Here is a 26,857-nt window from a genome sequence, read left to right as displayed (position 1 = left end):
ATTTATATATATATATATATATATATAAACAAAATAGTGAAGAACAATTTCGAATAAAGATACCTACAATAATTTGAATGAAAAAATAATTTGGGCATTGCCTATCATTTTATCATGATTTGAACATCCAGAAATGTGAAAATTCATAGAAATGCTAGATTTCATAAATACATTTCAAATTCAAGAACGGGTAGATCTATAAATCGAGTCTTAATCGACATATCTTAAGGGAAATGTAAAGCTGTGGACATTTTCCCACTTATCTGTCAAAAGAGCTAGCTTCTGAGTATCATCTCATGTTTCGCTGACGCTATTTCTAAAAACATCTGGACGAAGCGGAGCGTTCGCCGACATTTTTCAAAATGTGTGCCATGTAAACATAATCTGGTACCCGTGTCCGAATATTGGTTCACAAAAATTGAAGGGCGACAACACAGTCGTAGAGTAGTCTACACATAGATTACTACCCCTCATCAGTGAAAAAATACTTAACTTCGTATGTTTTGAGTTAAGACTGTGTTGTGTTTTGTACCCACTGTTATTTTCTAAAAGTGGACCTCTTGTTTGCTTGTTTACATAATTATACCCCTAACACCCCTAAGCCCTCACTTTTTATTGCATTTTTCGAGTTTTCATTTTTTCAAGTTTGAAACTGAATTATACGCACGTGCGTACTGCCGTATGCCTAGGTACGCCCCTGCCGGACGTATCGATCTAACCTAAAACATGCCGAATATCTGCCCCATAACTTCTTAGTTCCGGTGCCGAATGTTTACAAGTGTTTCCCCACTTTATTATAAACAAAAAATAACCGTTAAATGGCCTGTCTACGGGTAAGTATGTTGTCGTTTATAACAAAATACGATGTCAGTGCCAAAATCGTGCACAGTTGCATAAGTTCTGTTAAGCATTGCGAAAGTATTTCACGTTTTTCGATTGCTTTTTTAACGAATTGAAACATGCCATAGTAAAATGGCGTCACACGGTGAACCGCGTATTAGACGGTTTTGTATTTTTACATATATGGGCATGCTACTACGATGACTATAACACGCTCAACTTCATACCATTCAATTGAAATAAATGATGCCTTGTCTCGTATAATTTTCAGGGGCTGTGTCCAATTAATGTTTTTTTTAATTTCAGTTGCTTACTATCGTCATTTTGATTTGGGGAGAAGTCGATGTAAAATTGTAAAAGCTATATTGACACTAAATGACTAGAAAGTTTTAAGATATTGCTAAGTTGTTGTTGTTTTTGAAATATGTAATAATGTTTAGTTTATTTTGTAATGTTTTTATAAAATGCACATATTCTATTTATATATATAAACATAAACATATGCATGCTACTGAAATAAAAGGTAAAATGGTATTATTTTATTCAACTAACAATTATTCTTATATAGTACACCAATGACAGGTTCAAACGTCATGCAAGTAATCTACACAGCGGCTAACCGTTAATACACCGATACGCAGTACTCTTCATTACAAACAAAATGGCGTCCGACTGTAAGCAGAACCAAGTCGATATTGAGGTAAAATGTGCGATTATATCATAATGGAACTGTATTGCTTTTCAAAATGAATAAAATAACAACGAACTAATCTGTTTACTTTTATTTATTACGATATTTTATATTTGAAGACAGACTAAATACACCGATACGCGGTATCCAAAGTATATACAAAACAAACGCAAAAGTGCCAATATTCTTTGTATTTGCCAGAGAGATTTTACAAATTGTATACATATCTAATACGTAATTTTTATTCATTTAATCATACCTCTTGTGTTTAAATTTGTCAACACGTTTAAATTTAAACTCTCTAACAAATATATTTTCTTTTACAACGTTTGGTTTTTCAAATTCATTACCTTATTAATAATTATGTATTATGTTCTTAGCATGTGTTAAACAATTTGTATAACCTTTATTACAATCGTTTACTTTATTGTAAAAATTTGCATAATAGTATCATCGTTTTTAAGAATTCAACCAATATTTCATAATGTTAACAAAACCGTTTACACACAATTGATATCGACCTAATTCTCAATGAACAAAAACATAACACGTATTTATGTAGATATGAAACAATGTTTGTAAAAATTTTAATGAAGCGTTCAATCATCTGACTTTTTGAAACTCCATACTTTTGAAGCATTATTTAATGTCGAACCCACAAAGGAGTTAAAACACTGACATTATAATTTTTGTCTAATGTTTAAAGTCATGGTATTTTATCAAAATGTAGTCATGACTTTAAGCGCCTTTTTACCAACCATATGTTCTTGATTTAATCTAAGTCTTCGAGTACATTTCAACACTTCCTCAACATAAACAATTATCAGCAACTTCAATAGCTTAATTGCTTTATTAGCCGAGGCTGTTTTGTATAGCTTTAAACACAAATTACCATATGCATTGTCTGTCAATACGTCAATTAAAGCTAGCATTACTTAACAATCATACCCTCTCGTTTGCGCATTTAATTTTAGCCGATGGACTGCGAAATTGGGTCTTACAGGTTACCTTAAATGAACTATGATCAATTGTTTGTTATGATGTTTAGTAGATTCTTTAAATTCATTGAAGGATTCTTAATCTTGCTGAACGAAATTTGCTGGCTGTTAACGAGGTGGTCGGTACATGCGCTTCTCTTAAAGACGATCCGGGTTAAATCTCCGCTCCCCGTGCATGTGAATAAGGTAAGTGGCCATAGTAACGGACAGGTGGGGTTTTCTCAGTGTACTCACACACACAAACACACACACACACTTCCTTCTCCACCCACAGCACAATACCAAATTACATTGTAGGCAATAGCAGCAATTATTCCAAATTAGTCTCTAATTTCGGCAGTCTAGTAAGTTAATTATATAGGAGAGCAAGGACACACACATATCCCTCATATAATTCAGCTTCAGTTATGAAAGGACCACACAAACTTCGTTAAACAATGCTCCAAAGAGTCACTTCCTGAAATGATGATCAAAGATACACTAGCCTGTAATAGTAGAATTCAATCAACATGCTTTATAAGCGAGTGTTTACATGTAAATAAGAACACATTGCGCAGTCAAAATGCCCGTGATAATGTTCGTGGCTTTGTGTGCCTGAAACATTATTCGTTTTCTTTATAAAGAGTCGGTGAGGGGTAAACGAAAGCGAAACCCGTTGCGGTAAATACAAAGGAAAAGGATGGTGAATTAATACGTGTTTATGATAATCTAAATAATTTAATGGGTTAATGATTCTTTTTTATTATAGAAACCTATTCACATGTTTATCAACTTGTAAAGGAGCTATTGATTCATATGTGACTTAAAATTTGTTAATATTTTCATAGGCATGTGATTTTGATTTTTTATCTATGGTTGGTTACATAAACAATATTCCGACAATCTATTTCACAGTGAATAATCGCAATTCATATTTATAATTATTCTGGTTTCATAAAGACGCCATAAGACGTTTTAGTCATAGTTATACAATCAAACAGACTCATACCATTAAATAATTATGAAAGTTTAAATAGTTAATTGGATGTGTACTTAGAATTTTAGTTCTATGACTAAGACGTCTTTAAGATGCCGGAATAATTATAACTATTAATTGCTGTTATTCACTATTAATCAAGTTAGCTAGTTTAAGGGGCCAATAAATATATTCACATATTATACAAAATGATTTAATTTGAAAATTCAAATTATAGTCTTTCCCAGCTTTTAATTGTATTGAAAGGAAATCGTAAACATTATGTACATATATTTTAGGTAAAAATCACATATGAAATTATTTCAGTTAAAGCTTTATTGATTAGCATTCTACCACGGCACGTGACTTGTTTTCTATATACAAAGAAGGAAAACTACTGTTGTTTATTACACCGATATACCAACGGTTGTTTAAAGTGACGTCACTTTTATTGTCCGCGCACTGTTTATGAATGAAAACGACGTCATTTGATTTTAATGGTTGTGATGACGTCACGTTTCGCGGAAAAGTGGAGGAAGTTTGGTTAATATAATTTAAATAACAATTAAATCGCGGATAACTTATTAATGAAACCGTGTTAGAATCGAAATAATCAACGAGAAACCGTTGGTTAGTGAGGTAATAACCAACGGTATGTCGCTCCGATGCTTGTTATCAAACCACTCGGGCTGCGCCCTCGTGGTTTAATTCCTACGCATCGGAACTCCGTACCGTTGATTATTACCTCAATAACAAACGGTTACCCGTCGATTATGTGTTTATTAAACAAGGGTATTCAATAAAGTGAGCCTTTACAAAATAAAAAAGTATGAAATATACTTTCACTATAATTGAGTAAACATGTTCGTGAAAATCAAACTGTACTATTGGAATGAAATACATAAAGAAAAATATTCAATCGATCACCGTTATTGCGAATTTTACCACAGTCGCACACGAATGCACATTAGAATGAGAAAGGAGCCTATCGTGGGTTATTACCCCGATATACCAACGGTTGTAAGTACGACGTGACTTTGATTGTCCGCGCACTCATTATAAATGAAGACGACGTCATTTGATTTTCATTGTTGTGGTGGCGTTACATTTTCGCGGAAAAAGTGGAGGACGTTCGGTTAATATAATTCTCATTTATGACCTTTAAATCGCGGATAACTTATTAATGAAATCGTGTTAGAATCGAAATAAGCGACGTGTAAGGGTTGGTTATTGCGGTAATAACCAACGGTACGTCGTTCCGATGCTTGTTACCAAACCACTCTGGCTGCGCCCTCTTGGTTTAATTTCTGCGCATCGGAACTCCAAACCGTTGCTTATTACAGAAATAACTAACGCTTGTACGCGCCAATTATTTCTTAAGCAATCAAATAATAATATTATTATATATTATTAATAATAAATATTAATATGGACCGTAGCCTATTCACTATAACGATGATTTAGCAGTAGTGCATAATTCTGTGTCAACTAAAAACTTTTATAAGTGGCTAAGTCACACTTATGTGATAATATTAATCTTATTGTCATTGTTGTTGCATTAAATCCTGTGTCAAGGCCCTGCTGCTGTTGTTATTGTTGTTTTGTTGTTGTTGTTGCTGTTGTTTATTGGCAGGCCTTTGTTAGATTTGCCATGGTGTAACTTAATTGTGTTCTGATGTTACTTGTTTAATTATAATAAATGGAATCTTAGATCAAATCAAATTTAGGTTGTAAAAGATATCACACTATCAAGCACTTGTTAATTTTCCAAATTTGGATGACATCCGATGGCAAATACAAGATAAATTATGAAAAATGTAACTTTAAGCATTGAAAACCCGGTAAGGTATTTTAATAGTAAACATTATATTTAACTTTTACTATTTCGTTGTTTGTATTTGTAACAAAATGGGCAAGCACTGAAAGCTATGGGGTTACTGTTTAAAAAAATATTAAAGTAATGACCTTTTAGAAAAAGGTTTAGCAGGTTTTATGTGTTGATGGAGTTCCATTAACATAACTTACATGCAGATATATATCAACGCTATTACCGTTGGGTACGGTCTGAATTCCCAACACATGGGTACATTCAAATAAGTACATCACCCACATAAATGCGTGTAGTGCTAGTTATACACGTGGCTTAATTTAAACAACTACTATATACGAATCGAATCAAAATCGACATGCACTGAAAGCTATGAGTACACATGGGTACATTCAAATAAGTACATCACCCACATAAATGCGTGCAGTGCTAGTTATACACGTGGCTTAATTTAAACAACTACTATAAATATATCGAATGAAAATGATGTAGGAGCATACAATTTGCATTTGACACGTAGTCTTATATAATACTTTTGAATTATTAAATAAGTATGCTGGTCACCATTTTTGCAGATACATACTTGTGTATGTAATTATTTAAAGTTTTTATACAATACTTGAAATGGATTATAAATACAAAAATATAAGTATATAAAATGAATTCCCTACATAAATTTGTGAGCGTATTTCATTAGATGAAAAATTAATCGTTATCGTATGGTAGGACAGGATGAATATTAAGTGATTAAAAACAAGATAATGACGTTCGATGCTATGTTGTATGTATGTAATCAATTATCTTCGAAATAAATACACAACTAAGCTTGTTTATAATCAATGCGCATTTTACTAACATAATTGTACAGATGGCGGAAGGTGATCCATGGCGTGATACGGCGGAGCATGGAGGTATCCCACGTAACAGCGGCCTTTACAGTCGTCACTCTATAGTAAGAAGTGGTTTATGTGCAGCTCACGTAGAAGTTGTCAGTTCCGGTGTATGTGCAGTTCACGTAGAAGTTGTCAGTTCCGGTGTATATGCAGTTCACGTAGAAGTTGTCAGTTCCGGTGTATGTACAGTTCACGTAGCAGTTGTCAGTTCCGGTGTATGTGCAGTTCACGTAGAAGTTGTCAGTTTCGGTGTATGTGCAGTTCACGTACAAGTTGCTAGTACTGGTGTATGTGCAGTTCAAGTAGAAGTTGTCAGTTTCGGTGTATGTGCAGTTCACGTAGAAGTTGTCAGTTTCGGTGTATGTGCAGTTTACGTAGAAGTTGCTAGTACTGGTGTATGTGCAGTTCACGTAGAAGTTGTAAGTTCCGGTGTATGTGCAGTTCAAGTAGAAGTTGTCAGTTCCGGTGTATTTGCAGTTCACATAGAAGCTGTCAGTTCCGGTGTATGTGCATTTCACGTAGAAGTTGCTAGTACTGGTGTATGTGCAGTTCACGTAGAAGTTGTCAGTTCCGGTGTATGTGCAGTTCACGTAGAAGTTGTCAGGTCCGGTGTATGTGCAGTTCACGTAGAAGTTGCTAGTACTGGTGTATGTGCAGTTCACGTAGAAGTTGCTAGCACTTGTGTATGTGCAGTTCACGTAGACATTGTCAGTTCCGGTGTATGTGCAGTTCACGTTGAAGTTGCTAGTACTGGTGTATGTGCAGTTCACGTAGACATTGTCAGTTCCGGTGTATGTGCAGCTCATGTAGAAGTTGTCAGTTCTGGTTTATGTGTAGTTCACTTAGAATTGCTAGTACTGGTGAATAAGCAATTCATGTAGAAGTTGTACTTACTGGTGTATATATGAAGTTAACATAGAAGTTGTAAGAATTAAGGTATGTGGTGTTTACATATAAGATTTAAGTACTGGTGTGTGTGTGTGCAGTTCATGTAAAAGTTTCAAGAAGTGATGTATTTGCAGTTTACTTAGATATTGAAAAATAAACAAACACGTGTTTGTGCAGTTCACATAGAAGTTGTAAGTTCTGATGTATGTTCAATGCATGTAGAAGTTGTAAGTACTGGCATATGTGCGGTGCTCGTAGAAGTTGAAAGTACTGATGTATGTGCAGTGCTAGTAGAAGTTTTAAGTACTGATGTATATACAATGCACATAGACATTAAGCCTGACATTGTAATTACTGGTGTATGTGCATCGCACATATAAGTTGTATGTTTTGGTGTATGTGCAGTGCTCGTAGAAGTTGAAGCGATAGTTGAAAGTACTGGTGTTTCAGCAGTGCACATAGAAGTTGTAAGTACTGGTTTATCTGCAGTTCATACACGTTGCATGTACAGTTGTATGTGAAGTTCACATGCAAGTGTAAAGTAAGTACTGATGTATGTGCAGTTCACGTAGAAGCTGTACGTAATGGTGTATGTGCAGTTCACGTAGAAGCTGTAAGTACTGATGTATGTGCAGTTCACGTAGAAGCTGTAAGTAATGGAGTATGTGCAGTTCGATCACAAGTCGGTTTCGTAAAATACTATTATACATACATATTTCAAATACATATATCAGTATTTGATGTGAAAATAACATTGCAGACAATTGATAATGAGTACAATTTACGTTCTTTTTTATGCTGTGAATTTCTTCAGTAATAAATGTTTGCATTAATCAAGCTCTATGCGTTGATGTTTTTTTTCATTGCTTATCTGATTATCCTGTATACGAGTCAAATTCTAACTTCGTGATGAACACACTCATTGCTTATTTGTTTAAGCTTAAACAGATTTAACATATTCAGCCAATTTTAGATGAGTTTAATGTCTTAAGAACATATTGTGTTATAACATGTATGGGTTCGTATAGGACGCGTAGGCTTGGATTGCTATGGACCGTTTCATATTGTTTAAGGAGCATATTATGATTTCCTGCAATTTGAATGTTTTCATCACTATCAGGCTCAGTGTGAAAATGCCTCACTAGAGATGTGCACTCTGATGAACTGTCTCGGTTATGGGCCTCACATCAGACAGGCACGGAGAGACGCCCACAGGGAACGTGATAGGCTGATGAATGCTCAAGAGCCTGGTACCAAAACGGTGATCACTTCTGGTAGCAAGGCAGAGGGGCTGACACGCATGTATGAAAGTGACATGGATATGATGTATGTTGTAGAAGGCATCATGTGTTTAGAAAATGGTGTTGATTCTGACAAATTACCAAGGGAGACTACTGTGTTTACATTAAACACCGGCGTGTGCTACCACGGACACTCAAGGCTTAATTTACTCGGGCGACTAGGCGACATTATTCCATCAATAATTCGTGATGCTCTGTGTGAAGATGAAAATTGGCGTGTCTTCCTGAGCAGTGCTTTATTGGTTGATGCTCAAAGTGACATAGCACCTACGGAAAACGAGATTCGCCATGAACGTGCAGGGCCATCAATGCCGAGTTCATCAGGGCCAATTCATACAGACAATGTCTTTTCTTTACGCTGCCATTGTCCTGTCATACTATCGAGATGGGCAGAGCGAACTCGCCATTGGCCACCACCGGATATCGTTCGCAAAGTCGTAACTATGGGATCATTTGTAACACCTGTTGGTTTTAAGGGTAGTGAATATCAACATTTAGAATGGAGGATTTGTTTTAATACTGGGGAGAATGAACTTATGAGCAGTCTTAATAACACCCAGGTCTACATTTATGTTTTATTGAAAATGGTTGTTAAGGATGTGTTAAAGCCAGTAAAGAAAGAAATTACATCATACACAGTGAAAAACATTGTTTTGTGGCTTGCGGAGAACAATCCACAGGCACAGTTTAATGAAAGCAATTTGTTTTATTGGATTCGGGAAGGATTGGAGAAATTGAGAACGGCAATATTAAAGATCGAACTGCCATATTATATGATACCAGAAAGGAATCTAATGGCAGCATGCGGACTGGATGACGGAAAAAAATGTACATGGGAAAATACTATCACGGACATGATGAACGAAGGTTCAAATACATTACTAAGATTGCCGAGGATACGAAAGGCAATAATATCGCATCCAGAGCCACTAATGTGGTATAACAAGAAGAGAATTGAGACAGAACTGCTGCACTTGAATCTCTGGAACAGAATAATACAATGCAAGAATAAGAATGGTGTGGTCAATATGTCGAATCCTATGCTGCAGGCGTTATTTAGTCGTAGGTGTGATTTAGTGATAGAGGTCCATACGAGGATGAATAGGAAAGGAAGTCGTTTAAATGATCTGATAAAGATAGGTGATATGATGCTTATGTAATTGTGTTGTAAATGCCAGTTATTCCATGCAATGAATATTTCCAACAATGCACTTCAGAACGTAGTTTATTTAGGGCGTCAAAACATAACATATATATTCGAGGGCTGAACGGAAAACTGCAGTATCTTCTTCTTTATTATGTGCTCATGCGTGGTTTGATATTTGGTAATATCAATTGTGTTTAGTTTTCCCTTCGTAATTCATTTAATTGTTCGGACGTGTATTATTGGATTGTTAAGTTTTGTTTGTTAACTTAAAAACGGTCCGTACACTTATAGGTGTTCACAGTCATTACGTACCGAGTAAATATAAAAAGCGGTAACTTTATAAATTCATGCTTTATTTCAGATCAACTTTGTTAATAATAACTATTAATTGTCACCCAATCTTATTTGGAGTGCTCTGATTTAATCCAACAAATGTGCATACTTATAGAATCTCTGTCATGCGTTGTTTTTTGTTGTACGCACATTTGTTTGACATGCGTTTATATGTTGTGCTTCTTTTTCCGTTCACAATAGTCCTTGATGACGTAACAGAGAAATTTGGTGCGTATGACCGTTTAAACATTAAGCTATACATATTAATATGCACATGTAATATGGATCGTAAAACGTAGAGTATCGAAAATAAATGTGTGTTAGTTGATATAAATTACATCTTAATACATTATTAACGACACGTGAAGCATTCACATGTCTTCCTTTGTTTATCGAACCTACTGGTACGATGTGACGTTACTTTCATTGGTAAAGTATGCCATTTGAATTATCCTGCAATGAAGCTGCGTCTAGGTTTTAAGGCACATAACGGCCCCAGATTTCTTGATTCGCATACAGATTATATTAGATAAAAGCAAAATGCTCAATGGGTCATTGTCGACCTGATATGACCCACAAGTCACCCGGGGGTGACTTTAAGCAGACGCTAGTCACCCCCGGGTGACATGAAGCCAATTGTGGTCACCCGGCGGTTACATGAAGACGATTCCTGTCACCCGGAGGTGACTTCAAACCGATTCTAGTCAACCTTTATATCAGCATAGTCACCCTCATCAACAATTTTATTGTAATCCTTACATTTTATCATACATACTCTGATTTTAAAATTCTCTTTTTTTCTATTTTTACTTACATTCATTTTGTTGTTAATGGTTTTGGAATAAGCCGCTTTCTGGTCGAACGCGCGTGCGCTAAAATGCGATGCGGTCCCGTTTGATAAAAAATACACGTGTGAATAGAAGCCGATTCGTGTCACCCGGACAAAGAAGATAATGTTATGTCCGTTTTATGCGATACTCGCGAAAGTGACAGTTATGCAATTGTTCATACGTTCAACATATTTAAAACATCTGAATGTAAGCATTTCTTGTTCAATGTGTATGTCTTTGTAAATTTGATTCCTTTAAACGAGCATTCCTGTTGTTTGAAATTCATATTTAATTAGGAATGCAAGAGGTTAACCGGTTAACCTACCGAAACGACCTTTTAACCGGTTACATTTTCGGGAAAAGGTTAACATGAAAAAACAAATCGTAGTATGCTTTTTTATTCGAATAATCTTTTCTCTTTTCCATGATACAATTTGTGCGATTTTACGTTTTGCGCGTGACATACTGCCAATTTGCGCTGGCAACTAGAGAAAAAAAACATGCCGCACCATCGACGGTAGTAAATAACGTGTCAATAAAAAGGTAATAAAGCAGAACCTTTGTGGTAACAAGCAGGGGGTACGTTTTGATAATTTGCACTGTTGTGTTAAACTCACGAAAATTTAACTAGCGAACTGCGTGGTGTGGGGGCCATTAGCGAAGAGGCAATTGACACGTTTATAGATCTCGCGATCAATTTCAATTGAGACATTGGGTGGTCTATTTTGATGTTCTGTTAACCGATATCCAACACTGATTGCCAGCGAAAATAAAGTATTTATAAGTAACAATTTTATCAAGAATTGCATTCGTAGTTAAAATCTTGTCGAGTTAACGTCTTATTTGTTCTATCAGAAATTAAAATCATTGTTAGTAATGTACGTGATCCACGATGCCACCACTACCGTCTGAGGCAAGTTTCATTTAGGAAAGCAATAAATTTAACTAATTTAATAAAAAAAATATTAATATTAAAATTAAAACCGAATACACAAAGAAACATACCATTTGTGAACGATACGACGCGAACGTAGTGTAAGCGACCCAACTAAAAATAAGGTAATGACACGTAAAAGAATATTGTGTAATTCTTTAATAAAATACTCATATTCTTTCACGTAGGAAAATTAAATAAAATATATAACAAAATTTACAAAATTATTAAAATAAATGTAACAATACATGTTATAAAGAAACAGACATGTTATCAACACAAGCGATCTCAAATTACTTCCGTTCTATAGAGAGTAGAGGTACGAGCGGTATGACATTATTTACGTAAACTTTAACATTTGAATCACTTAAGGAGTTTCGGTTAACCGGTTACGACAAAAGATTAACCGGTTAATGATTTGTGTAACCGCTTGCATCCCTATATTTAATACATGATGATCCGTGCATTTCTATCGTTATGATGAATATTCATCATTTGAGTAATTCAATTGCATTAATTTAATAGATGTCGTGTAATCCTTTTATATGAATTGCGATGCTTAATATTTGTGTTAAATGTTTATTTACTTAAGTGTATGATGTGACAGTTTCTCTACGTTTTGTATTTACCGTCCAAGGCGGTGACCCAACACATATTGTACATCTGAGAAAATAATCTTAAAAACATCGTGTAGAGGTTCTGGTCATACTTTTGTTCGTAGAATTGCGTTAAAGACACATGCCACAATTCGAAGGTCAAAACATGGTCATAAGCGTACCATGGATTTGTTTTTTAGTTTGTTTTTGTTTGTAAGAATTTTCCGCCGTCTTCAAAACTATTTCATTCATATCACAGCGGTCTGTTAAACTGTTTACACGTGTCCTGTGTAAGTTGGTTTATTACTTCTAAGTGCAAATACTTACGCCAGAAATTGAACACTGCCCTACATGAATCACAGGTCAGGGAAGAATGGACGTACAAATAATGTCAATGACAATCACAACACACCGGGACGGGAATCGAGCCCACGATCCTCAAATGTTTAGTCAAGCCTTTAACTATGATGGTCAAACCATATGGCTTTCTCGGTAGCGGGTTCGTTGCTTTTTTACAGTTTTGACTCAAGTCGGTTCTTAGATATCTCATTATCAACCTTAAATTTTCTATTTATACAACCACCAATCTTTGGTTCTTCAACCTTACATTCTCTTTATATACATCAAGCAATCGTGGTTTTATAGATATCGTAATATCAATCTTACATTCTCTATTTATACATCAAGTAAATTTGTGTTCCTAGATACCGAAATATCAACCGTACATTATTTATTTATACATCCATAAATCGTGGGCTCTAAGATACCCCACTATTAACATTACATTCTGTAGTCATACATCCAGCAACCTTACATCCTCAATTTATACATCCAGCAATCGTGGGTTCTTAGATATTAAATAATGTAGGAGCGATTGTCCGGTTGGAAAAATAATGTAGGAGCGACTGTCCGCCCTGTAAAAACATAGTAGGAGCGACTGTCCGCCCTGCCAAAACATCGTAGGAGCGCCTGTCTGCCCTGTCAAATTTAGCGTATGAGCGATTGTCCGTAGGAGCGATTGTCCGGGTTTCATCGCAATATCAACCTTACATTCTCTATTAATACATCCAGCAATCGTGGGTTGTTAGATACCGCAATATCAACCAAACATTCACTATTTATACATGCAGCAATCGTGGTTTCTTAGATATCGCAATATCAACCTTACATTCTCAATTTATACATCCAGCAATCGTGGATTCTTAGATATCGTAGTATCAACCTAACATTCACTATTTATACATGCAGCAATCGTGGTTTCTTAGATATCGTAGTATCAACCGTACATTCTCTATTTGTACATGCAGAAGTATTAATTGAAAATGTATGGTTGTCACCTTTTCATTTCATATCATATGTTATCAGACAAACAAGCAGTACACAATAGTACCGGTATTCAGGCAATCGGACAAAGCGACGGCTATATTCCAATACCACTAGCACAAACATATGTATCCACCATCAATTGATAGTTTTTATTTATTTATGTACGCCACTACGGTACTGAACAAGTAAAACTAAACCAATCCCTCAGACATATTTACAACTTATAACATATTCAACTAAAAATTTCATTGCTAAAAAAGGTGCCATCAATAGATACAATAAGTTGGTGAAATCAACATCAATGACATATGGAAATGGCTGTCATTTAAATTCAGAAGTGTTTGTCGGATTACACATTTACTTATGCTCATTTGAGAATAAAACAAAACGTTTACAGTTGTGTGTAATTAATTCAAAGAGTCTATGTTAAATCGCTTAAGGTTCATGGGGGGGGATGACATTCATAAAAACTTCGCTTTGGTTTATCTTCGTTCAATGTGGTACAATATGGTCAAACTATATATCATTTTAAAGCTTAAGACGGATAGAATAACATAAACACATTTTTGACATTCAATATTTGTGTGCTTTATTCATATTTTGGTTTAAAACCAATACATTTTTACACTAATTTACAAAATCTCAATCTAAAGTTAGGACGGATATGCACTACCTAAAGTTGAATAAATACAAAGCTATATACATATACAAGGTCAAGTTAGCAACATTTCACAGAAAATTATTGTCATAAAACAACAAATGAGTTTTTATTCAACTGCCTTTTTTGGATAAATTTCCTAAACAAAGTTCTAAAAATAATTAAAACGTAACTACTTTTTAATAATCCAGGTATGGTGGATAATAAGAGTCACACTTTTATTTCAAAGGCTTAACAATTTTGTTATTTACCTCTCAACCAAATTGCAAATTTTAAACCATCTCAAATTGAAATAGATTGCACTCATTGCAGACGACATATAAAATTGTAAAGAAATATAAAGAAATTGGCAAACCGATTGATTTTATATTTCGATTCCTTCTACCCATTTTAAAAGCGTGGCCATCGCTGTGCTCCGTAGAAAAACGTGCAAAACAAATCGGTCGAAACCACGTGCAGTGGTGAGAAAACCGGGTATGTGTATACACATACCTGAGAAAACACATTCTTAATTTGACAGTTGGGTGGCAACTAGTAAAACAACTATTAACATTAATCAGCAAGAGATCGCACTAAATAACAGAAATGACCACGTAGAGATATCATCACTTACCCTATTTCAAATATTTTCCAGTTGAAAATTGTCCCCACACGTCTTGTTTAGTTTATTTGTATTGTTTTTCTGGAGCCGAAGTGCATCTCACAGAATATCCATCCAACTTCCGTTGTTTTCACTTTCGTTATTAAAAACTCCGTTTAAAAGAAGTATTTCTACTTTTAGATTGTTTAAGCGATGTATTATTATATATTATCAATAGAACAGTATACCGTGATGAATTGTACGGAGTTACGTATCGATCTTTCTGTCAGTCTGTAAGCGTACTATTTTATGCGCAATAATATAAGTACAGTGATTCGACAACGATTGAAAACATTGGTGAAATGCTTCTGACATAATTATTCTTTTGAGTGTTTATGAGGTCTGATCGTGCAGTTTGCAAACATCAACGGAAAGATTACAATCCAATGCATTTGTCATCGTCAACCGTTTGGAATGTCAATTAGGCGATGAGTGAGTTTTTAGCATGTTTCTTTCTATTTTATTAATTTAAAAATGGCTGCCCCCATGGTGATGAAATGACATGTGTTCGAGTTTTGATATTTCTAGATATGTAAACTTTTTTTACTATTTAAGCGTAACTTGCCCTCGTCAATGTCGATATTAATCACTAGTTATATAATTTTCCGCCGAAATACGTGGAATAAACATGATTCAGATTTTTGAAAATAATGTATATTTTATTGTTAAAATCGCTTTGTATTTTGATTGATTTTGTGGATGTTATGATACGTTGATGTACAAAATTGGTAGCAGTTTGAAGGAAAAACATCCTTTAAAGCATATATGTATACATTTTTAATGTGGCACTCTTGCTTTAGTCAAATTTGAGTTCAATGCTAGGGGTCCCACATTTTTCAAAATGAAGCCTCTACATGAACCTTAACGTGATGAAAAAATGTCTTGACAATATTACGCATGAAATGCACAATTTCCACGAGGATTACACCGTTGCCATCATCAGTTTTCTAAAAAACTGGCCACTATTTTATCTGATTAGAATGGTACATGTGTAGTTATAACAATAAATGCGTTTATAATTTATATAAACATTAAGTGTAACGGACAAGTGTAGTTCAGCAACGGACAAGTTAAATTTCCTAAATTGTTGTCCGTGGACAAGTATAGTTTTTTGAGATTTCGCCACCCCTGAATGTATGATAATAGATAAATATCTTGATTTTACCAAATCAACATAAAAACCAACAAAAGTGTGTCTTATTTATAAGTACATGCATTCAATATATCATTGCATTTAATAAATTAATTAGCATGTGTTTACCCACTATACATGACTGTGCTCTGTGACAAAGGGGTTTAATGCATGTGTGTAAAGTGCTGTCCAAGTCTGTTCAGTCTGCACAGGCTAATCAGGGAAGGAACTTTCTGCTTTTATATTTTTAGTTTAAAGAAAGTCTCTCCTTAGCAAAAATCAAGTTTAGTTGGGAAGTGTCGTCCCTGATTAGCCTGTGTATACTGCACAGGCTTATCTGGGAAGTTATTTTACGCACATGCATTAAACCCCCTTTTTTGAAGAGCACGGCCCAATTATTAATGAACAGTACAAATCAGTAAACATTCTAAAGCTGAATGTGAGACAGTGTGAATTGTACTGGTTTTAATTTTGGTGTATCAGTGACACACGGTGGCTGCATAGTACAGATCCCATTTGAAATAAAGTGTTTTTCTGCGGTAAAAAGTTTTCAAATCTACTCTTACATTAACCAATACAACTGAAAGTGTTTCATTAACTTCTCTGTTTATCACACTCTGTCCTGTGTATGAAGTTTTCTGAACTGTGTTTCCATTACAACTTGAATTGTTTCTTGTTTCATGCTGTATCAAAGGTTTCCATCACCACACTGAGTGTTCTGTATAGTGTATCCAAGACTACTCTTCTAAGTTATGTGTACATATCACAGGTTGTGTTTTAGGAAGTTAAGCACCAGGACACGGTAGTGTTCAGACGCCTCATGACTTCTGATGCCATGTCTCTCATTGGGATACAACTGAAATATACAATGAGACTAGCTCTGGGAAAGCCGCAGTTAATGCATGTGCGTAAAGTGTCGTCCCAGATTAGCCTATTAAGTAAAGGGGTATAATGCATGTGCGTAAAGTGTCGTCCCAGATTAGCCTATTAAGTATAGGGGTATAATGCATGTGCGTAAAGTGTCCTCCCAGATTAGCCTTTTAAGTATTGGGGTAGAATGCATGTGCGTAAAGTGTCCTCCCAGATAAGCCTATTAAGTATTGGGGTAGAATGCATGTGCGTAAAGTGTCGTCCTAAATAAGCCTATTAAGTATAGGGGTATAATGCATGTGGGTAAAGTGTCGTCCCAAATTAGCCTATTAAGTATAGGGGTATAATGCATGTGGGTAAAGTGTCGTCCCAAATTAGCCTATTAAGTATAGGGGTATAATGCATGTGGGTAAAGTGTCGTCCCAGATTGGCCTGTTAAGTATAGGGGTATAATGCATGTGCGTAAAGTGTCGTCCCAGATTAGCCTGTTAAGCATAGGGATATAATGCATGTGGTAAAGTGTCGTCCCAGATTGGCCTGTTAAGTATAGGGGTATAATGCATGTGCGTAAAGTGTCGTCCAAGATTAGCCTATTAAGTATATGGGTATAATGCATGTGCATGAAGTGTCATCCCAGATGAGCCTATTAAGTATAGGGGTATAATGCATGTGCCTAAAGTGTCGTCCCAGATTAGCCTATTAAGTATAGGGGTATAATGCATGTGCATGAAGTGTCATCCCAGATGAGCCTATTAAGTATAGGGGTATGATGCATGTGCGTAAAGTGTCGTCCCAGGTTAGCCTGTAAAGTATAGGGGTATAATGCATGTGTGTAAAGTGTCATCCCAGATTAGCCTATTAAGTATAGGGGTATTATGCATGTGCGTAAAGTGTCACCCCAGATTAGCCTATTAAGTATAGGGGTATAATGCATGTGCGTAAAGTGTCATCCCAGATTAGCCTATTAAGTATAGACGTATAATGCATGTGCGTAAAGTGTCGTCCCAGATTAGCCAATTAAGTATAGGGGTATAATGCATGTGCGTATCCAGATTAGCCTATTAAGTATAGGGTAATTGCAGTGCATAAAGTGTCGTCCAAGATTAGCCTATTAAGTATAGGGGTATAATTGCATGTGCAGTAAGTGTCATCCCAGATTAGCCTATTAAGTATAGGGGTATATTGCATGTGCATGAAGTGTCATCCCAGATTAGCCTATTAAGTATAGGGGTATAATGCATGTGCATGAAGTGTTATCCCAGATTAGCCTATTAAGTATTTGGGTATAATGCATGTGCATGAAGTGTCATCCCAGATGAGCCTATTAAGTATAGGGGTATAACGCATGTGCGTAAAGTGTCGTCACAGATTAGCCTGTTCAGTCTAAGGGTATAACGCATGTGCGTAATGTGTCATCCCAGATTAGCCTGTTTAGTCTGCACAGGCTAATCTGGGAAGACACTATCCACATAGACTGTACTTTTGTTATGAATAGAGTTCATTTATCAAAAAATTCCATAACACCTGAATTATAGTTCCAGATAAGCTTTTGTGTACTGCACAGGTTATTCTTGGAAATACTTTACGGATGTGTATTAAGCTCTGTTTGAACAGATTGCGGCATACATATTTGACTGACATGAAATTAAGTTGGTTAAAATATTTTAACCTGTTTTTGCAAAAAAATGGCAAAATATATACGGACAGTGCCATTGAAAACATAACACAATCATGACATTCTTGGTTCCTACAACTTAAGTCTAAACTTATAATCAACATTGACGTTGTCTTACACCTATAAATCTTTCTTACCCGGTATTTGTTTTTATGACAACCAACTGTTCACAAATGTATAAATTGAATTGTTTTTTTTAACTATTATCGGAGATAACAAACTTAAAAGACTAATGTTTATAAAGAGCAAAATAACACAACAAACATAAAAGAATGCTACAGAGTTGTCAATGAGAAATTAATAGTTGAAAATTAGAAAAACATAAAGCTTTTTTACCACTTAACGACATAATACTTCAGAATGATTCTGTTGTAACTCTTTAATTCTGACCACTTTACTTGTTGAGTGCTTACAAAACATAACAGTGCTTGTGAGCTATATGATAACTTAAGACTGTACTTGTGAGCTACATGACCACTTATGACTGTTCTTGTGAGCTACATGTATATGACAACTAGCCCGGGCAATACACCTAAAGACCATTTTTACTCCTTCATGACAACTGGCCCCTGTCACTCACCTGTAGAGTGTGTGGTTTGCAGGCCTTCACGAGAGCGTTCACCAGTTTGCTCGTGTGTAAGAAGTGGACATTCTCATCCATCAAACCATGAATGATCAGTAGACGATTCTCACTGAAAACATGAACGATCAGTAGTCGATTCTCACTGAAAACATGAACGAGAAGTAGACGATTCTCACTGAAAACATGAATGATCAGTAGACGATTCTGACTGAAAACATGAATTATCAGCAGACAATTCTCTCTGAAAACATGATCGATCAGTAGACGATACTCACTGAAAACATGAACAAACAGCAGACGATTCTCACTAAAAACATGAACGAGCAGTAGACGATTCTCACTGAAAACATGAATGATTAGTAGACGATTCTCAATGAAAACATGAATTATCAGCAGACAATTCTCACTGGAAACATGAACGATCAGTAGACGATTCTCACTGAAAACATGAACCATCAGTATACGATTCTCACTAAAAACATGAATGATCAGCAGACGATTCTCACTGAAAACATGAATTATCAGCAGACATTTTCACTGGAAACATAAACGATCAGTAGACGATTCTCACTGAAAATATGACCGATTAGTATACGATTCATAATGAAAACATGAATGATCAGTAGATGATTCTCGCTGAAAACATGAATGATCAGTATACGATTCTCGCTGAAAACATGTCGATCAGTAGACAGTACTCACTGAAAATATGAACGATCAGTAGACAGTTCTCACTGAAAACATGAACGATCAGTATACGATTCTCGCTGAAAACATGAACGATCAGTAGACGATTCTCGCTGAAAACATGTCGATCAGTAGACAGTACTCACTGAACCTATGAACGATCAGTAGACAATTCTCACTGAAAACATGAACAATCAGTAGACGGTTCTCACTGAAAATATGAACCATCAGTAGACGATTCTCAGTGAAAACATGAAAGATCACTACAGCGGTTCTCACTGAAATTATGAACGATCAGTAGACGATTCTCACTGAAAACATGCACTTGTATGTTATCAAAGATACATAAGATGGGAAATGGGATTCAGTTGGATTTCTATTTTATGAAATAATGCCAGAAATTGAGTCCCTTAGTACAAGATATAGAGAATAATAGGCTATCGTTGTGTAATACATCAGGTGGGGCTTAGAATTTATTCTTATCCTATTATATCGCACAAGAAAAGGGAAGTAACCTGCTTTCCTGTTTATCATACCTCTATTCATAAAATTATTACGAAATAATAAAATGTGATCGCTACGACTCTGCAGTTTTGGCAGTCATGAATATCTTTCATGACGTTTGAGTATAAAATATACTACATCTTAGAATGAAATTGTTTCCCTTGTTGAAACCAATTTATTTCCACCAAAACATAAAGACTTTATAGTTGATTTCAAGTAAAGTACCTTAAAACATTGACATATATAACCCACTACTGACCTGATATACAAAATTATACAAGACACCTTTGTATCAGGCCGGTATCAACAAAGAGGTGTAATGTATAGAGAATAACAGGTTTCTGCCTGATCTTTTTGTTATATATCTTCCAAGGCTTAGAATAATATAATGGCGAGGCTTGCCGACCCTGATATATTACAAAAAGATCAGGCAGTTACCTGTTTTTCTGTTTATCATATCTCAGCATCCCCAATTTTAAAGAAATAATGAAACAAGAGATGTGTTTGTCAGAAACACAATGCCCCCTATTGCACCACTTTGAAATAAAATGTCAATATATCATTTGGCAGGTTGGAAATTATCTTCCTTTTAAAGCTTATTACTTCCCTTGGATTGAATATGTTGACTTTTGACCTTGAAGGATGACCTTGACCTTTCATCACTCAAAATGTGCAGCTTCATGAGATACACATGCATGCCAAATATCAAGTTGCTATCTTCAATATTGCTAAAGTTATGGCCAATGTTAAAGTTTTCGGACGGAAGGACGGACGGACAGACTGATGGACAGTTCAACTGCTATATGCCACCCTACCGGGGGCATGAAGATTGCTAAAAAACTGCAGTTATAGCGGGAAAGAATGTGACTTTTGTCGTTTGACGTGTTGATAATGACGTCAGAAGCGCGCGCTTAATATTTAAAAAAAAATTGTGCTGTTTGTGTTGCATTTTGTGTTAAAAATATATTACATCTTGGTATCAAATTGTTTGTTATGTTGAATATGATTCGATTTTACTAGAAATCATTACTTTATACTTGATTCCAAGTAATATGACTATCCTCCACACATCATTGATACAAGAACTTCGTGTTGACCATGATATAACAAGACTATTGCCAAGCAATTAAAGTCCCCTACCGGCTCCACCATTGTCAGAATATTTTTTTTGTTGCCATAGCAACCATAATGTTTGCCGTTGGAACAAACTGAAATGACGTGCAATATGTCCATATTGCCATCTATCCATGTTGCAAGTTTCATGAAAAAATATAAAGAACTTTTAAAGTTATCTCAGGATCCAGAAAACCACCATTTCCAGCAGTATTTCTAGTCTATTTGTTGCCATAGCAACCAGAATGTTTGACGTAGGAACAAAATGAAATAACGTGCATAATGTCCATATTGCCATCTATCCATGTTTTAAGTTTCATGAAAAAATATTAAGAACTTTAAAAGTTATTGCAGGATCCAGAAAAGTGTGACAGACTCACAGACTGACGGACACACATTGCGCAAACCATAAGTCCCCTCCGGTGAAACCGGTAGGGGACTAAAAAAATATATCAGGCAACGTTATATCAGGCAGATATCAATGCGGTGGTATGATAAATTTTTGTATCGTTTTTCTTAAGAAACACAAGCCTTGTGTTTACTGGTAAAGAAACGGACGAACATCCTACAACCTTATCAAGAGTTTACACTTATGTAATAATTTTGTCATTCTTCTACCGGCTCATAAGTCGGGAGGTATAACAAGAGCTGTCAGAGGACAGCGTGCTCGACTATTCGAGTGCTTGACAGTGTAACGAAAACGATCATGGCGAAATTGTTCATATTCAATACGGTCAATGTAATATAGCTATATTCTAAGTGGAAGAGGCCCAAAATTGAAACATATTGATCGCTTATGTTTTAAATAAGTTGTACTTTATAGACAATTCTGAGTTCAGGTATATTTTCCACAATCTCTTGAACATTTGGAATGACATAAACAAACTAATAAGATTTTATTTCAAGTTTGATAGCAATAGCTTGGTTGGGATGGTTGGACAATCCTTCAAAAATAAAGTAAATAAATATTTCCTATATAATAGTCGAGCTAAAAAGATACAAATGTCTTCCATTTTCATAATGTTCACTTCTTAATTTGGATCGAATTGTCATGAAAACGCAAACATATTTCTGTGTGTGTGCAATTTTTATGTCTATCTTAATCAAAGCAGTACATACTCTTCCGGAAAGCTGTCAACGTATGTGAGCACGTTGCCACGGTGATACCCGTACAGGTTGTTAGTGGGCAGGTCCATGTACCGCTCCGTGTATCCAGTGTCGTACAGGTGCCAGTCTACAACCGGGTCACCCGCTATAGACACCTGTGGCATACAAACATCAATATGTTTATAATATAGCGTCACTCTAATAAAAAGGGCTCAATGCATGTGTGTAAAGTGTCGTCCCAGATTAGCCTGTGCAGTCTGCCTAAATTGGATTTTCGCTGGGAAGAGACTTCCGTTAAAGCGGGTATATACGATCTTGTCAAATATTTATTAATTAATATAAAATGTGTAAAAAACTTATTATACATATATTTCTATATAAACTAAAATAAAAGTTAAGAAGAGCATGTGTCGAAAAATGCCAAATAAGCCATATATTTAATTCTGAAATCGAAAAAGGCTGTACAGCCGAATTCGCCAGCATGTATATAATGCATGTACGATGTGAATCTAAATTTCGTTTAACGGTTCATTATAAATTCCTGCAGCGATATCGATTCATACGACACACGAACACTTACTAAAAACACAAATGCATCGGTTATTGTAGGAAAATATGTAAGAATTATCTTCGTCACAATCGACTCGGGGCGCTAATTTGTATTTGCTGCATTTTATGAAATTCGTCTTAAATGAATCATTTTTCTTGTATATTGTGTGTTATGATAACATATTTGTATCAATATATTACAATTTAACACATTTAAACATCGTATATACCCGCTTTAAAACAAAAAACTATAAAAGCAGAAATTGTCCTTGATAAGCTTGTGTGGACTGTACAGGCTATTCTAAGACGACAATTTACTCACACATGTATTAAGCCACATTTTCCCAGAATGAGGCTCATATACATATAATTATTCAGTATTCAAATATGCCTCATAAACAGAGAAACAACTCAAACATAATACTTATAATAAAGCAATGGTTACTAATATTTTCAAGAATTTCATATATCATGCAAGATGACATGAAACAAAAATATTATTATAAACATAAAGAATTATCACAACATAAAGTGATGTATAAAGTGATGTTCTTAGTGATGTATTTAGTGATGTTATAAAGTGATACATAGAGTGATCATCAAGTGATGTATAAAGTGATACATAAAGGGATCTATAAATTGTTGTATGAAGTTATGCATAAAGTGGTGTATGAAAGAAGGTATCAAATGATGTATACTTACGGAAAAAAGTTTAGCTACATGTGTTCACATGCATATAAATATTGACACATTAAAATTGTTTCCAATTTATTTTTTAATATTGAAAGATTAACCATTAAGCCACATTTCTGTATCAAAACAAATTCATTTCTTCAAGTTCATCTGGTCAAAAATTTTACGTGAATTTCGGCATATCATCATCCAATGTCACATACTGTCAATATCGGTTATGGCCTCCCGCTTTAGCAATAACTGCCATGCATCTTCGTCTCATGCTGCCAATAAGGTCACGTGTGACTCCTAGAGGGATCCTAGCCCACCCTCTGTGAAGGGCCCGCTCAAGGTTGTTTACGTTGTCGACGTCATGACGTTTACGTACTCTTTGGCCTAACACGTCCCACACGTGTTCAATTGGAGAAAGGTCTGGAGGTCTGGCAGGCCAATCCAGTGTTACAATATGGTTTTGTTGAAATACAGCCCGCGTATGACGTGCAGTGTGAGGACGGGCATTATCCTGTTGAAATATGCGGGCGTGTCCTTGGCGTATGAAAGGTACGACAACAGGTCTGATGATCTCGTCCCAATATCGAACGGATGTGAGTGTCCCGGGGACGTGAACAAGATCTGCTCTTGACTGGTGACTGATGCCACCCCACATCATAACACTGCCACCTCCGTATCTGTCGTGTTCCTTAACGTTGGCGTCATGAAACCGTTCGCCACGACGCCGCCAAACCCTCACTCTTCCATCGGCAAAATCAACGGTGAATCTCGATTCGTCCATGAATAAAACATCGTTCCAGTCGGCACGTGGCCATCGCTGATGAAGCATCGTCCAGTTGAGCCTTTCCTGGCGGTGGCGTTGTGACAATGGCACCCCAACGTAGGGTCTGTAGGCACGTAATCCTGACGCTCGCAATCGGTTGCCCACAGTCCTATTGCAAACGAGCGTCCCTGTAGTGGTTTACAGCATAGCGGCAATCTTACCACTTGTCCAAAATTGATGACGCCTTGATGACATCATGATGTAATTGTTTTCACGTTTGGTGGTCTTTTTAAGCCTACCAGAGCGAAGTCGGTCTTTAGCGCTTCCAGTTTGCTGATACCGTGTCCTTAGGCGACTTACAGTACATTTATCGACACCAAAGTGATTGGCGACGTCATTTACGGGCATGCCAGCAACAAGCATTCCAAGCGCTTGTTGACGCCTTTCCAATGTCAGTCCTGGAACACGTCCCATGTAGCTAAACTTTTTTTCCGTCAGTATATAAAGTGATTCACAAAGTGATGTATGATGTATGTACAAAGGGATTATAGAGTGTTATACAAATTGCTGTATATATTGATGTATTCAATGATAAATAAAGGAATGTATAAACTGATATGCAGCTATATACAAATTGATGTATTCAATGATTTATAAATTGATGTATGAAGAGGTTTGACATTGATTTAGGGCACTCACCTTGAATATATCAGGCCTCTGAGCCAGGCCCATTAAGGAGAGGTAGCCACCTGGAAGGAATGTAAGCAACACTGTTATTGTGTATGGCAATATCTGATATAAGAAGATATCCTCTTCATTTATTGGCCAACTAAAATACTGCATTGACTAATAAGGGAAGACACTTTCTGCGTTTGTATAATTTTTCATTTAAAGGAAGTCGCTTCTAAACAACAAAAAAACCAGTGTTGGCAGAAAGTGTCGTCCCTTATAAGCTTCTGCGCAGGCTTAAATGAGCAGACAAATTTCGCATATGCATTAAGCACCATTTTACACTAGCAAGACTCATATTGTAGAAATAATCGGAAACAAGAAAGTCCCAGTAGGTAAGATTTCAACACTAGAAAAGTACCTAAATAAAGATAAAGTTGCTGTTTTTGTAACAATTTTCTGCAGTTCACTGACTCGAACAAAACATTAAAAAAGTAAGACAAGAGAAGTTGTGTTTAATGCTAAGCTTTTGTCAAAATATTCGTGAAAACTGCCAACTTACAGTAAATGAACAACCCATTAAACAAAGTCCTGTACCATGTCGTTAATAACAACAATAGAGTACCTAAATCCAGACACTTTCGAAATAGATGTAATTCCAAAAACGCAAACAATAAGATCAAAGAGTAAATTAATTTTGTAGGAAGGGTTTATGGTCATTTGTGCCTTAATTATATTTTCTTTGTATTTTTATTCCATATTGTATTAGTAACGCTTGCTTTACCTATGATACTGTTTTTATTTCAACCCCAAAACTCTAAAAAGTCTGGTTAAATATAACATATTTTAGAGGCGGGATTGCGCATCAATCAGTACCATAATTATTGATCATTCAAACATGTTTCGGGGGAATCCGGATTAAAATACTAACTGTATAGAGACACTTCTGCCGAACATATTAATGTTTTTAATTTAACCAACGTACAATTCAAAATGACCAAATTCTAGTACTTATTGAGTTTGACCGTTTTTTATTATTAAGTTTGCTTATAGCTTTTCAATAGTTTCATGCTGTACAAAGAAATAAAATATAAGTGCAATATATTCAAACCAATGACATAGAGAAGTCCAGTAAATGGAACAAACATATTTTTAGTCCTATATAGAGATGAAAACCAATCAAGTCAAGACATATGAACAGCTCGTCAACATACCGTAAGACCATCCTTGTATTGCTAACAGTGAGGCAACAAAGCATAAGACCATTCATGTATTGCTAACAGTGAGTCAATATAACGTAAGACCATCCGTGTATTACTAACAGTGAGGCAACACAACATAAGACCATCCGTGAATTGCTAACAGTGAGGCAACATACCATAAGACCATCCGTGCACTGCTATCCTATCTTCGTCTATAAAATCTACATGTGATACCAGCCACTGTAAACCCTCCACTTGATCCTCTATCTCTGTAGTGCCCTGAAACGATGAACACACAGTGACCATGGTAACACACATGGTGACCATGGCAACACAAAGTAATCATGATCTTGATTATGCAACCTTAAGTTGACTTCAGTCTGTACTATATGCAAGCCATTTAGCTGAGTTTATGTAGTACTCTGAGGTCAGACACCAGACTGGGGCTAGGATGCATAATG

The 26,857-nt window shown here is 35.7% G+C and overlaps 3 protein-coding genes across 3 annotated transcripts in view; 2 read left to right on the top strand and 1 right to left on the bottom strand.

Annotated features, from left to right (window-relative positions):
• LOC127869366 (uncharacterized) overlaps positions 1-26,857 on the top strand; it is a 262,614-nt gene that overhangs the window by 76,610 nt on the left and 159,147 nt on the right. The gene's annotated exons all lie outside the window — the stretch shown is intronic.
• The window catches only part of LOC127869364 (uncharacterized), a 198,360-nt gene that overhangs the window by 120,054 nt on the left and 51,449 nt on the right, over positions 1-26,857 (top strand). The window lies entirely within an intron of this gene.
• Positions 16,045-26,857, bottom strand: part of LOC127870170 (dipeptidyl peptidase 9-like) — a 238,710-nt gene continuing 227,897 nt past the window's right edge. Inside the window, exon 16 of the mRNA XM_052412827.1 lies at positions 16,045-16,846. Within this exon, the coding sequence (XP_052268787.1) occupies positions 16,754-16,846 (93 nt within the window). The 3' untranslated portion in view covers positions 16,045-16,753. The remainder of the gene's footprint in view (positions 16,847-26,857) is intronic.

This window comes from Dreissena polymorpha, chromosome 2, assembly GCF_020536995.1.
Source record: "Dreissena polymorpha isolate Duluth1 chromosome 2, UMN_Dpol_1.0, whole genome shotgun sequence".
NCBI lineage: Eukaryota > Metazoa > Mollusca > Bivalvia > Myida > Dreissenidae > Dreissena > Dreissena polymorpha.
The sequence above is the reverse complement of the archived record's forward strand: the minus strand, read 5'-3'. Positions and strand labels throughout refer to the sequence as shown.